Source organism: Sinohyriopsis cumingii, unplaced genomic scaffold (assembly GCF_028554795.1).
Source record: "Sinohyriopsis cumingii isolate HCF-2022 unplaced genomic scaffold, ASM2855479v2 utg002464l, whole genome shotgun sequence".
Classification (NCBI taxonomy): Eukaryota; Metazoa; Mollusca; class Bivalvia; order Unionida; family Unionidae; genus Sinohyriopsis; species Sinohyriopsis cumingii.
This window is the reverse complement of record NW_028316218.1, coordinates 62,449-78,617: the sequence shown is the minus strand read 5'-3', so window position 1 is coordinate 78,617 and position 16,169 is coordinate 62,449. Positions and strand designations below refer to the sequence as shown.

Sequence of the window (16,169 nt, the reverse complement as noted above, 5' to 3'; positions counted from 1 at the left end):
TGCTGAATATTGATATTATCTTGCATATCCGTAAGATAACAATTGAGAAAGAGTTGTATGAGTGCATTGTATATATAAACAATGAGCTATCAAATATGAAGCGCAAAGTCCCAAAGGAAATTAAATACCTCGATCAGTCCCTTACTATGTGGAATAGCTAAGCATCATTCAGAGATGAATATATCATATCAAGGAAATCTAATTTGATTCATATATGCTCCAGTTTTCCAGGAGAAGATTAGACCTTCAAGGATTTGAAAGTTAATGGTTCGAGAAATATCAACTTGAAAGTGTCAACAATAATTGCCTTTTGAAGATATGTATATAAAGCTGAAACAGATAATAAAAATATAATCACCCTAATATTTCTGAATATATATCATATTATCGTCACGTGCAATCTAAATATATATTTCTTCTTGTAATGGCCGAGCTAGGTCTTCATAATATTACATTAGAGTATGTTACCAGTTGACTAAGGAACGGAGAAGGGAGTATTGTCTTGATTTATTTTCAACCAAAACACAAATGATTCAATGATAAAGAAACATTGATTAAAGCTACAGTTCATAACCATGACAGTCTTGTTTTTTTATACAAGGCCTGATTACTATCATTGTTTTGATGTACAGTTTGGTATATTAAAATGTCACACAAGGTCAGGATATATATTTGCCCTATTCAATTAATTCATTATATAACCTCTTTTGATGGATGGACATTATATACGGATTAGTACATTTATATTATCTTGAAATAAGGTTTACTACATAAGCGAAAATATGACTTGATTGTAATAAGTCACATATCAAATCTGGAGCGAGAATGATTTTTTATTTACACTTCAACCATATCGTAATAAGTACCTGAATTGAACTGATATAAATGACAATAAATTGGTTGTCAGGTCGGTGAGGATAACAATAAGAATGACATAAACCGCTAGTAAATTATACAATAAACATCATATAAATTATGATTTATAGATCGATAGATTAAGTAGGTATTGTTGAATTTAATTCGCATGTTTAGTAAGTGAGGATCACTCTCAATGCAGTATTTTACCGAAGGTCTCTTCGAACATTTCATATTCGATATTTATCACATATAATGTGTCTCGGAGAGTGTCTCGTGTTAAGTTGCAACTTTAACTTGAATTGCTATTCATTCTCGAGCGGCTTGTCGTTCATGCGTGGAATCAACAACATTTATGTGGATCGTTTGTGTGCGTCCGGGTCCGCGTTATGGCATTTTGCATTTATCTTATTTAAAAGCAACTGGATTTGTAATGAAAGCCACTGATTCGCCTTATGTTCTAGTCATATGTGGTTGGTGTTTATATTAACAATGTTTTTTCCCCCGTTCATCCACGCGATTGTCCCGGACATTGTTAAAAAAAACACAGTTTATACCTATCATCAGTGACATTTCTAAATATTACATCGGTGACATATGAAGGATCTAAAATATTTGGGACAGTATTTTGATTCATTTCGATACCACATTTCATACTCCCATTTAGCAATGGCAGCGAAACGCTGTTGATAATTAAAGTATTTGGCATTGATGTAAAATGAACATTCTTTAAAATCATAGGGTCTATCTGTCGGGTATTTCTCCCCAACAATCGAGGTGTACATAGAATATAAATATATAGATGTCATACACTGTAGTAATGGGAATTCGTATATTCATTTATTTGCGTCACCAATAGCGATTTGATCATATAAATTCGTTTATGAATTTATTACCGCCGTTTTCGCCATCGTCAAAGTTCCTTCGACGAGTGGCAACCTATTCGGTGCGATACAATAAATGCACTGCCGATGAATAATGACGATAAAATCAAGTACTGACTCTGCATTAGGACGCACGTGTTTGGGAACGGCGTCAAATATGTGTAAATTGCAGAGACTAACGCTAGTGAAAATATATAGAGATCCGTTTATTACTTACTTGCCACGTTGGTTTCCAAAGAAAGTATTGGTATAGTTGTTAATGTATTGTTGTTCATGTCAAATGACTCATCGGTGGTGCCAACATACAGACTTATAATCGACATAATTATGCATTTATCACAATAGCAATTTCCCGAGATATCTTTGATGACAAAATTCAACATGATTTTCGTAAATCGTATCGTGACCTCGATAATATAACTTGATCTTAGCCTACTGATTGATACTATTATAAACTCGCTCCTTTCCGAACACTTCCACAAATACATCCATGCTTACCAGGTATATATTAGAAAACGTACTGAGACTAGTCTCGAGTTTACTGATTTGATTTACATGGATATGTATTTGAGGATAATTTCTGAATCCACGTGCAGCTGTTGATATATATTCATATGAGGTAAATATAGTTTTAATCAACCCATACAAATGCACCAACGATCCGAACTCAGTCAAGTTTGCATTATGGTCAGTATAAACCACGCTGAAATGTACCATACATAGTTGTATCTACGCTGGCAGTCAATGTCATAGCATAATTATGGTCTTTTATAATCACTTTGAAATGTAACACTCGTCGTTGTACTTGCCGTTTGTGTGTCTCTATGTTTAAATAACCCGCGGAAACAGTCACAACAAGGATAGTAGAAGTGTCAGTTGGATAACTTGAAATAGGCCCAGAAGAATATAGACAAACGAAATTACTTAAGGGAATCCCCTCAAAGAGATTTTGAACGTGACCAGCACTATTTCGATTGTTAAACATAATTCACCCAGATCCCCCAAGGTAACACCGTTCAGAAATAAGTAAAACGTGTTGAATAAAATTCATCATATATAGACACATGATGACAGTGGAGAGGGACAAATGTTATGATACACTTCCCTGCGACGATGCGGCCAACGCGTAGCTGCATACAAATTTACCAACGTTGGCTGACAAAGGGAAGCCGCCGCTAAGACAATCGAATAGGACCTTACTTCAGGAACGTGTACATACTGCGCAACGTAATCTTGATTAGATTGAATACTACACGACAACTAATCGCTGCAACCTCATTGGTACATAAACCATATTTGTTGTCATCGTCGTCGTGGTTTATCTCGTTATAATTTACACGTGGTTTAGCCTGCTGATATCGGTATGATTAACGCCACTACTGCATTACAGGCAACTATTCCGACAGCCTCAGCGGCCATTTTAACAAATTTCACACCATAGCTCAAATTATACCCAGACAACCTCTCGAAGCAGCCACACATTTTAACAAGCAGAGTAAGAGTATGTTTATCCACCACTGAACGATTTCCCACGCAGACGATGCAATTGCTGATGATGCAGGTGCAGGTGGTACAGGTACTTTGGATGAAATTGTTGGTGCCGAGGAATGGACAGGTAGTGCTGGTTACTTAGTGATTCATTTTGTGGCTGATGCCATTTTTAGATGATACATCTCACGGCTATAATGCCTATTACCTTCTAGGTAGATATAAACTGACAACCGCTATTCCCTCTGAGAAATATAGTCCCGGGAACGAAATATTGTCGCAATATGGCTCCATAAGTCTCATAATAAATGACATATCTTTCTGCTAATTTGTCATGTAGCAGAATTACGCCTGCTCAAACGTGTTCGATATCTGCACTTTCTTCTATAGGGAACTTATTTAATGTCGTACTACTTGCATTTCCTCAAGACTCGATCCACGGTTTTCAAGTTCGGTTGTTTTATCTGTGGGAATATCTGCACTCATCCGTTCAATAAATTATAAACAGCCCTACAAGACAACTTAAAATCAGCATCAGCTGTGATTGTGTCGTCGACAAATCCTGATATATTCACGGGATCAGGTATGGCATTATTTGAGATAAATAATCTTGTGGTGAATGCGTGTTTGTGCGTTGTTGTAGTGTCGTATTCCTCGGGATACAACTCGTAAAACTCTTCTACGACGGCCTGACATTGCGTGTGGTTTTCCATACATTAACAGTGGTTTTCTGCTTTCGAACACAGTTATCTACAACTGTTCCCCTATCTGGCTATGACATATAAATTCACGTTGATATCTGTACCACATTTTGCAGAAATTCCCAAAGTACAGTTTTCAGTGTCGCGATTAAGTCTGTTTCATCCAGTTAATATATTTTACTTTGTATAGGAGACCGTATTTTTATAACCGTGCAGCATTTGTAAAACGTGTATTATTAGATGCAGATGCAATTGACAGTAAACTATACCATTGAAATGTACTGAACAACTTTTGTTTCCTTTTCCTCCACGTCAAAACTTTGGTGTGGCTTTTGCTGGATCGTATACATGCTGTGTATCCACATATTTGTACTTGGCAATGTCCTCTTTGAGGTCCTTTTGGAATATGTGCACTTCAGGCGTGGGATGTTCTGTTATACACTGAGATTTTGCTATTTCTGCCATGTGTGTGTTTATCCAAAAAATTCACTTAATCGTATATCATTTGTTAAAATTGGCATAATCAGCAATGCACCTAGATCCCTTTAGAATATCCTGACGTAAGATCCTTACGAGTGATCCACTCATCTACTAGCGGAGACCTGGCTTCAGGGACATACGGACTCCCCACTGAACCGATTAATCTCCTGATTAATAAATAACAATAAAACATTACAAAGTTACATAGTTTAGTCGTTACAGCATGGAGAGAGCCAAGGTGATTGTTCAGTCATATTCCGGCGAAAGTGAATTTGGTGTAATATTTTCAAGGACAATTTGATAAATAAGTATCATTTGCACGACTGGTAATATAAATCGCTAAAGACACGCTGCAGGACCGCTGATACATGAAATGGATACAAATCATTGAAATTCTGCCACATTTAGAAAAAAGTTAAATGTCTAATATTGCCGATCCCACAGAAATAATAATGAACATAATCTTTCTAAGATTCATGTCAATCGTAATGTAATCTCGTTGCTGACATTTATGTCAATATACTCAAAAATCAGTGTGTCGATATTTACACAAAAGGCAACCATGTGTCCTAATTGTTTCGAGAACAAACATCATTCTTGGTTATATTTAACTATAAAGATCAATTTCGTTCGATAAAGAAATACGTGAAACTAATGTGGTTTTGGTGTTATTTTGTTACATTGTTTGTTTTCCTTTTTTGCAAGACTATATTAGGCGACTTGACAATATTTAGAACAAAATAATTACGCGGAAAATTATAATTAGAACCGCTCTCCCTATTGGATATGTATGAATATGACTGATTTTCTCGAGTTGTGGATAATGGCGCCAACACATATCAAGGTAATGTTCACGGTAGTCATACATATGGTCACTAAAGTATTATATATGTAAACACAATGACTGAGTTCGACGCGAACTGTTGAGTGACAAGAAGACCATGGATGATAAGCGTATTATATTAGCGGCACGTACTAATGTACAGAATGGCTTCGTCCAGGGAACGTATCGGGAATATACTTGTAAAAATATGACAGCGGTGGGTGCCTGTAAATTATCTGACGACGAAGTGATTTTGTAATCATATCGTTTCAATACCATACTCTGTGCCGCTACGATAATATCACTTGGGTAAACCCTGTTGGTGTGTTATGCGACATTGATTCGTTGCATAATAAACACAGACACTATAGAAAACCTCTCCTTGGATCTGACAAACATTTAAGTAATATGACCCACGTTGAAATTCATGTCAAGTAATCTTGTTATTGAAGTTCGTTGTACTTATCTAGTGATAACTGTAGTCGTGGTTGGTTGAAGATAGCGCACCAACCTAACGACAATTTATGAAGGATGTTATCACCGGAAGAGCAAATATGATCTACTCAAACTTGAGATGGACGCTAATCCGAACAGACGTCGGCCCACATCCAATGGATTTCAACCATATATTCGCGAGAGTGACGGTAACGACTTCATCAACAACAACCCCATTTATATTATAGGCAATCTAAGCGGCTCATTAAAATACATACTTGATTGTGTCATTGTGGTACAAAAGCACATTAATACTACTGGAACTTCAGCACATTTAATGCATTGTACGTCATCACTTTGCGGACTACTGGTACATCAACACATTCAAGACTTTTGAAATCATTCCAAACCATTATTTACTTTTGAAATTATGATAGGACATTTGAAATTATTTGGAATATAAATCACAACAATGTCTGTTTGGAATATTCACATTTGTAATCTAGATATATGAAATGTCTTTGTAATTTCTTGTTTAAATTGTTTACTCTATTTAGTTAAAGATCTAGAGTCGTAACAACAGCAATGACAAGACGTTCAAGATGGATGCCATTGTGCCATACATCATATAAGATTAACAACATTTCTAGTTAGTACGTATATACTATACATTGTAAGAAGGATTTGAACGAAAGCACAATTTAGACTTGAACAGTCATGAGGAATACGTAGTTATGCGAAGCTTGACAAGATGCCAGTTAGCAAACATATTACCAGCAGCGTGGGCACTTTTTTAATTTAAAACCAAATAAACATCAACATTAGTATTTCGGCGAAATCGCTATGCTGATAAAATCACTGATTCAGGAAAAATATTGATAACAAGGTTTTCAAGATCACCACCATGACAGGAAGATTCGATGCCTGAATGGCATCGCTAGGACAAACTTAATTTCAAATGACCATCCATTCAGGAGGAGCGGGTTTTACAAGAATGTTAATGATATCCGTTATTTAATATTTTAGAAGGAGTAGCAGCAACAAACTCATTGTGCTTACAGGCGAAATAACAGAGCTAACGCACATATTTTGGACTACAAACGATATATTTTCAGCGAGAAATTAAACATACATTTAGATCTAACATACGTTGCCATCAAAGATAATGGTTAGAATGTATATATTTTACATTGTTCAGAAGAGTGTTTCAAACACTATTTAATACCAATGAAACCAAATACACTTTAGAAAATTTACCAATATAGAGTAAGTATGGTCACGAATTTGAGATTTGGCGGCTATTTTGAAACATAGTTACGCCATTTGTACTGCCTCCGTCATATTTTCAGTGGAAAATCAAGCGGACATTTAAATATAACAAATGTTGCTTTGAAACGGAAGGTGTAGAATGTATATATTCGATAATGTTATGTGCAGAGTTTTAGACACTATTTACTATCTATTTAATGAAGTAAATTTTAGACAATGTGAGATATAACAAAACAATGTTAATCATAGTATATATTTAGAAAAGTGCAACTAATTATCATGTCAAGGCTTGTAAAGTTCAAGGCGGGGCAGTCAATAATTTAACACAATGGACAGCTAGTTGGTCAATGTAGAACTATAATATTCACATCATGAAACAAAGGTATAATTAATTAGCCAATACAAGTGTCGGTTTGTACGGATTTGCTAAAAGAAGGACGTTATTTCTTTTTCCCACAAGAGCAATAAATGCGCGATATAGAACCAATATGACAAGGGTATGAATAAAAATTTTGGATAATAATTACTTTTCATAAATATATTCGTCTCAGACATCACATAATAAATGCAAGTAATACATGATTTGTGCTTATGTACGCAGAGTATCTTTCTTTTTTACTTACTCTTTCTTTTTTCTCTCTTTCTTTCTGAAAGAAAAGAATAAGTCTGATATTAGAGAAGATGATCTCAATCCCTATAATATGCTCTCCAGAAAGGGAGAGGACACGCATACACAAATTCGTCATACTCGTAAATGGAAATACAGGGCAAAATACACAGTGTAAGTCATTACATGAAACAAAGAAATCCGAAATAGTTGTCGTTTGAAATAATATAGTGTACGCATTGCCTCGTATGTAAATCTTTGAATAGCAACTTTTCTTTCCTTTCTTTATCCTGCAATGTTTCATCAGTTTGGTAATATATAAATGTAGGCAAAAAGTAAAGTGCGCTGCTAATTCCAACAACAAATTAAACGGCAGACAGCCTATCATCAAATATACACTGCCTCTCTGAAGTTCTTGTTTTATTATTGTCTCACTGCATTTGTCCTCAAACTGTGTGTATAATTATGAAGTCACTCATCTCTCAATTGTCGTGTGGACTGGTATAAGTAAAACGTACCGCGGATGCGGTAATGTGTGATCAGGAAAGTTGGCAAACAAAACCAATATTGTTTTATTTCAGAAAAGTATAGCGTTTTCAAACATACTCATCTGCTTATTCTTTCGAAGACATTATCTGTCATTCTTTTTCCAAATCCATGCTCTTTCCTGAGTATTTGACTAATTTGTATAATTAAAGAGTTTTTTTGTTGCACAAATGCCTGCAGAACATCTCTCTCTCTCTCTCTCTCTCTCTCTACAGTACAGTATATCCAAAATGATAGTTCAGTACATTGGTATAAATTGGCAATGTATGTTTATTTCTTACACACAAATGATACAAATGTGTTTTGTGTATGTACTGGTGTGGACATTCTTGAAAGACCAAGATAATATGATTAGAAAATCTTATCAGGTTTCCTCACTGTTTTCATCAAGGAAAAGGAATAGGTAGTACATTATGCAAAGACGACACTGTCCTAATTAAATGCACATTGCACACTTGATACGTCTTCCAGCAGATAATCCTTTGTTGATATTTGAATATTAGAAGAAAGGAAAATAAGAAACTTGCACTTTTCATAACAGTTCACCTTACACTATGAGATTGTAAGAACCGTTCTCTCTGCATTAGATAATAAAATATTATTTTCGTCAATCGATGTAATTTGAAAAAGAAACGAAAAACGTGGATCAAGCAAGGTCATAGGACGGAAAAATGCTATTTTACTAGATTTGTATAAACTGGCAGTGTGTGTTTCATTTTGTTATACAAAATAATGATGAAAAGTGTTTTTGTGTCTGTGCTGGTGTGTACATTTTCGAACGATAACGAGAATCGGATTAGCAAATCTTACACTATGGGTATTTCAGACCAATATGAATACACTTCTTCGGAAGTGTTAGGCAACGTCAACTGCATCATTTTTGTCAAAGCTGATTGATTCATGTTCCTATATATGGAGCATGGACTTAAATGCTATAATTATCGGCGTGGATAAGTATAAAACGTGATGATTTTTATGACAAAACAAGATGTCAACCATAGTCGGGTGCACATAAGCGCGTTGTCTGTCTATTTATTTAACTATCTATATACTGGCTGAATCCAATGAACCATTACTAATGCCAAAATATGTAGTATATCTTGATGAAATATATCTGTAATAATTGCATAATTTGTCTTGTATAAATGGCTGATATTGCTTATTCACAATGGCATGATTCTGACCCGAATTCGTTGTGCTATCCCCACCGAAATAATGAATAAACATCAAATGTATAATAACCGTAAATTCAAGATGGATGACATCTGTTAATTCGACTTCATTTAAATATTGAAGAAAAATCGATGTATAAATACAACGATATTGATGCAACTAACGTAGGACACCAAGTCCAATGGTAGCTAAAAGCACAATATCAAAATCAAATGCACTAATGCAAATACAATCACATATCTGCTAAGATATATTCCTATCATTTGGCAGACTTTCGATTAAAATTTAAGTGAACGTTTTCCGTACCGAAGCATTAAGGGATAAACAAATTGAAATCAGTTCCACTTTGAAAATGCCAATGATTAAATAAAAATAAAATGATATAAACGATATAAACGATTTAACAATCTTGACGACGGGTCCGGTTGCCTAGTGCTTAGAGCGTCCGCCTCGGATTCGGGAGGTCGCGGGTTCGAACCCCCGCCGAATCATAACAAAGACTTATAAAAATGGTACCAGCAGCTACCTCGCTAGACGCTCAGCATGAAGAGGTTAGTGTTAGGACTGGTCAGGATAATGTAAATGGGTGGGCCATGACGTTATATGTCTGCGGCATGGTGTTTATGTCTCATCTTTAAGAGCAAAATCATTAAGTTTATCACGACATAACTAATGTGCTGAGTAATACGTAAGTATTTTAAATATAAAAATTACCCGCTTCATAACCTTTTCTTGAAAGACAAAGTAAATAACTTTTATTTTGATGTTGTTGTTCTTGCTCTGGGTTAACGCCATTCCTCAGTGAAATATAGGCTATACATGGCGGCAAGTATAACTGGTGCAGGAAGAACTACGGAAAAAATCCTTTAAGATCCACCGGCCCAAGAAATTCCACTAGCAAGCTTTCTCACATACCCCCATTGAAGTTAAATGCCTGTAAGAGTACTTTAATTTAAATGCCTGTATGAATACTTGAAGTTAAATTTAGTCGTACTTGGGAGTTATGGAGGACAATTACTGCCATAATTGCATTCGTGTATTTTATTTATGTGTATGCATTTTCTATTATGATATGATGAATATTCGATCCGACATTATCTTAGTGCATTTTATATTAGTTCCGTGCTGCATATTATATTTTATATAAAATGCAGAATATAAAAGTGAAGAATAGAATATGCATCATATAGTAATATAAAATACATGCGTATAATTATGGCTATAGCTGCCGATAAACGTCTTAAATCCAGATAAAGAAACGAACTTATCCATTATATTGCGGAATATAAGCATGGAAGAAATAGCCACGGATCCCCTATTGAACCCACAAACCATAACTAAATTGCATTTTCTTGCAAAAACAAAATGAAAAGCAAAACACTGCTTTGAATGATTTTTTAAAGCTAAGATATACCTTCACAGACAACCATATTTTGAAGCTAACCGTATACGGTAGTTCATTTAATTTAATTTATTTTAACTTTAGTAATTTGAGCATTTCATGTAGACCGCAATTATAACATAAATATAGTGTTTTGATTCGCTGCCATTGTTTAACAAGTCGTTATACCTGGATGCAACATCACAACAGCCGTTCGACCCCCATTATTTCCCACTCATTTTCAAGCAATTACTTTAAAATATTTCATCTTTTAGTGTAAGATCCCGGTTTTGTGAGGTAATTAAGACGGAAACATTCCTCACTGAAACTGTTTATCTTTTGCACATTATTTTGTGAAAGGTTTTGAAAGATGGAACTTCGTTAACAAAACAGTACTGTCAGTAATAATTTGGGATTTTTTTTTCTGTTTAATTGGGAGGGGTGGGGTGGGGCTAGGGGCTAAGTGATTGTGTATGCTTTAAGAAAACTGTATTACTAAATATAAAATATAGGCTTTAGTTTAGTTTTATTTTATAGCTGTACAAAAAAAATTAAAAGTAATAAGATGATGTTTTCTTTTAATCCGATTAAACATTATGGAGGCATAGACATATTTCATATCACGTGATGGCCTCTTGTGAAATTACCCTTGTTAAGAATGAATTGTTTGGTTTGAAACGAATGACATAATGCGCATGCGTGCATTACATTTATTGGCTGTATGAGTACATGAACTTAAAAAGCTGCATGAGTACACGAATTTAAAGGCTGTATGACTACATGAAGTTAAATGACTTTATTAGTACATGAACATTAAAAGCTGTAAGAGTACTTTAAGTAAATGCCTGTAAGAGTACTTGAAATTAAATGCCTGTATGAATACTTGAAGTTAAATGCCTGTAAGAGTACTTTAATTTAAATGCCTGTATAAATACTTGAAGTTAAATGCCTGTATGAATACTTGAAGTTAAATGCCTGTATGAATACTTAAAGTTAAATGCCTGTATGAATACATGAAGTTAAATGCCTGTATGAATACTTGAAGTTAAATGACTGTATGAATACTTGAATTTAAATGTTGTATGAGTACTTTAATTTAAATGCCTGTATGAATACTTTAAGTTAAATGCCTGTATGAGTACTTGAATTTAAATGCCTGTATGAATACTTGAATTTAAATACTTGAAGTTAAATGTCTGTATGAATACTTGAAGTTAAATGCCTGTATGAATACTTAAAGTTAAATGCCTGTATGAGTACTTGAAGTTAAATGCCTGTATGAATACTTGAAGTTAAATGCCTGTATGAATACTTAAAGTTAAAATGTTATTTTGGTGTGTGATTTGGATTTTTAACGTAGCTTTAACAATGTTTCAGTCATATCGCTACGATGTCTGCACTGTGGTAGTTTATAGTGATGCCTAGCACTGAGGCATCATGCCGCAGACATGTAGCATGATGTCCCACCCAATCACATTATCCTGACACCAGGTCGACCAGTCCTAGCACTAACCTCTTAATGCTGAACACCAAGCGAGGCAGCTGCTTGTACCATTTTTGTAAGTCTATGGTATGACTTGAACGGGGATCTCACCCACGACCTGCCGCATCCGAGGCGGACGCCCTAACCACTAGGCCACCGGAGCGGTTTGAAGTTAAAAAAGCTGCATTAATGCATGAAGGTAAAGGGCTGTACAAGTGCATGCAGTTAAATGGCCGTATTAATACATGAAGTTAAATAGCCGTATGAGTACATGAAGTTAAATGGTTGAATGAGTACATGTAGTTAGAAAACTGCATGCGAACATTAAGCTAGATGTTTGTATGAGTGCATTAAGTTATATGGCTGTATGAGTACAAGAAGTTAAAATCTCGCCAAACGTATCGCAATAAACTCGTACGTTTCGGACCAAACAATGCATCAAATGTTTTTACTCAGTACTAAAGTCATGGTGTCCATTTATTTCAGGATGGGTCTGTCCTGCTAATATATTTGACTGATTGTATATACATTTATATCGAAAGGCCACAATGTGTGTGTGTGTGTGTGTGTGTGCGTGTGTGTGTGTGTGTGTGTGTGTGTGTGTGTGTGAGAGAGAGAGAGAGAGAGAGAGAGAAAGAGTTGATGGTGGAACACTTAAATGATTTTGGAGAGTGTTTCAATTCAACCTCTAGCTAACTTGCGGTATGATCATTAATTTAGACAAATGAATGTTTAATATAATAAACAAGATATCATAAATAATACAACCGGATATTACACAAGATCTTCTTACGAAAGGAGAGGGTGAAGTTTGGTTTCTTGACAATTTGTATCATTTGGTAGGACCATTCACATAATTATTAAATATAAATCTCTAGAAGAAGAAAGCAATTATCCACAGTTCAGTGCTCCGTGATTAAAATGAACATTACTTAACCCGCGTCCCTAGTTTCATTCCTATCGGAACTTTTTCTTCAAGTAGGAATATAAACTTCGGATATAATTAGTCGTTCAAATGGAATAACATGGCGGTAGAAAGATGCAAAATCAGTCAGAACAATGTATGCTTGCTGTTGTAACAATTATGGTGCACTTCGCCAGGGACGGGGGGTAGGACAACAAAAAACATCAAAGTGATGTGTATTTCTACAACAACATCCGAGATTATTTCACGACTGGACTAAAATGATCAAGAGCTAATCCAATCTGTTTCATTCATCTATCACTGCGCCTTCTGTTATCATAATGGGGCATACCAGTTTCATACTTAACAGAGTTTTATAAACTGAAATATTTCAATAGCACCGAAAAAAATTTAAGCTGGAAAGAAACAATTAAAAATGTTACTACGTGTAATTAAAAATGCACACAAAATCACTCATGTGGAATCTGAAGAAACGATTTTTGTATTGTATTCATACACTTAACATGTTCTGTAATAAATATTGGCAGATGTAATGACACAATCTAGAATGATAGATAATACAAAACTGAATCGTGCAAGATAGAAGAAGCAACATACAATAATAGAAAACACGAGCATAAAATTAAAATACAATTACGCACTTATGGCGGTAATGGCCTTACATAGTCAAAGCAGAGTGTATGGTTCGAAATCTTCACTCTTGTATTACTGTATATTAGTTGTGACCCATAACCAGACCATTATCTCAATAAATGATGTCACCTTTTCTAAATAGCTTACTCAAAACAAACTCAGCGCATTGATGTTTAGTAAATGCACTATAGATAGAATCTATTCCAGTATATGGTCGTACATGCTAAGGCTTTTGACGTTTTGTTTGCGATATTAAATTCCAAATTGTCTTCATGTAACAGTATCGGCTAAACATGTAAACGCGAGGGCAATCATGTATGGCTCATTTCCAAATACTGTCCAAGCTTGTGGAGTAAAATCGATAACAACACCAAATTATGTATTTCCTTTAATTAGTTTGCGCTTTGTAGTTAACGTGAACTAAGGAATCTGCGTCAACATTCATTGTAATTTTATTGACAAACATACGGAAATCTGGATACCGTTTATATTATTTCCTAAAACGTAAATATCGCAGAATATACAATTAAATCTTATGTTGCTAACCGTCTTGTACGCTGAGCCTAATGTATGGCATAGTAAAGTTCAGACTTCATCAACGAAGTTCAAAAATATATACACAACAACTCATTGTAAGAAGATGTTTGGTTTTTAATCTATTGAGACTGCAATCATTGCTTATTTAGTAAAACGTAAGAGAAAAGACTTAAAATTATTTAGCACATTGTGACTGAAATTTACGAGTACTGATACTTACGGCGTCAGTGGAATCTTGCAAGATGCCAATCAAGGGAATCAGTTTATTTTCAATGATTTTGGCTGGCGAAAACAATTTGTTATCCAGACGTATGGTGGGTGTTGTTTCAGTCTTTAATATTGCTGCAGAAAGTATTTGTTCAATATCAGGACCTTTACTTACAATCTCGATGTCTGTCCCCTGATCTCTTAGCTTTTGTGCATTGTCCCTGGTGTTAGAACACGAGCTGAATTCTTCCTGCATATATCTTCTGAAAACTTCGTTTTGCTCTCTAAGGAGGTGATACACATTTTTGATTTTGTCTTTAAATTTTGCAGCTTCTTGGTCAATTGCTTTGTGCAGTTGTACACACTGGTCGTCAACTGCTTTTAATTCCTCCCGCTCAGCATCATTAATGCTCCTACCAAGCTCCTCTCCTTTTGCTGTGGAAGCCTTGATACGACTCAGCCTGTCTGAACATTGATTCAATTTCGTATCAAGGGTCTTTTTCACTTCGGCTGCAACATCAGCTACGGATTTTGTCGGATGTGTGTCGTGCTTAATCACTTTGCACATGAAACAAATAGGCACTTTACAATCTTGGCAAACAAGCTTAATTTCCTCTTCTGGATGTTGATCACAGAACACACGTTGTCGGATTTTACCTTTCGTTTCAGAATCCAGAGTTCCCAAATCACATATTTTGTGATGCCTACTAAGTTTCGATTTTTCGTGGACATAGCAACATGTTTGACACAAATTCTCCTCGCAGTCCAAACATCTACTGCATGCAATGTTTTTCGGACCACAAATCTCACATGGGAATTTCTCACTCGAATCCGTATCGATGTAAAAATTATTTTGAAATCCCGAAATCCCACATTTCGGTAAATTTACACTTGTTCTGCATATGGGGCAATTAAACTGACCATTGTGAAGGTTAACCTGTACATAATCTTCCAGACACTTGTAACAAAAGCTGTGGTGACACGAGATTAGCTTCGGATTCTTAAAACTATCCATGCAAATACTGCATTCCTGTCGACTTGCTGCCATTTTCGAAGGCACTTTCGTTTTGTTCCTCCAACAAGGAGATACTTGTATAGCAAGCAGACGTGTTAGCGCCACCTGTTGGATGAAAGTGTTCAGTGATTGTCATACGTTCAATGATTGCTCCCTAGCTCGGGCCATTTTAAGTCAGGTTTTGAAACAACTACCTTAAGGATATGACCGAGCGATGATCAGATCAAGATGACGGCCTTTACAGGCAAGAGTACTTAGGGTGAAAAGTTAACAAGACAAAAAATACTCACCGAAAAACGTATTAACGTCAAAAAACATACCAAATTGTAAATGTACTCAAATTAAGTCAAGTCCAAGCAGGCGGAGACATTTAGTGATGTTGTGTAGTATATTGCATGTTCTGTGTATCATAATATACCACTTCTCCATAAGTCGTGCATAGGCATGATTGGTTCTAGGTTGATTTCACTGATCATCATTATGCATTTATTTCGGAGTCATGTTGTTCAGTGATATAGGAAACAAATTCCGTGAGATGATGTGACGACGTTTGACTTTTCAATAAATGAAGATCTAAGCGACTTTTGATACATTTCATCGATCTGAGTACCAAATATATGTACAGATATGGTTTGTTTTTACTTTGTTTTTTGTGTTTTTTTTTTGTTGCTTTGTTTTTGTTTGGGAGGTCCTTATGGGGGTGTTGTTCTTGTTATTTTTTTATTTT

General features: G+C 35.3%; 1 protein-coding gene across 1 annotated transcript in view; it reads right to left on the bottom strand.

The window, feature by feature from the left end:
* LOC149770714 (E3 ubiquitin-protein ligase TRIM45-like) overlaps positions 1-15,920 on the bottom strand; it is a gene marked incomplete at its 3' end in the record, with an annotated part of 40,679 nt that extends 24,759 nt beyond the window's left edge. Inside the window, exons 1-2 of the mRNA XM_089949204.1 lie at positions 14,441-15,920; positions 7,559-7,582 (exon numbers count right to left, since the gene is read on the bottom strand). Coding sequence (XP_089805330.1) covers positions 7,559-7,582; positions 14,441-15,475 — 1,059 coding nt within the window. The remainder of the gene's footprint in view (positions 1-7,558; positions 7,583-14,440) is intronic.
* Between the last annotated feature and the right edge of the window lie 249 nt (positions 15,921-16,169).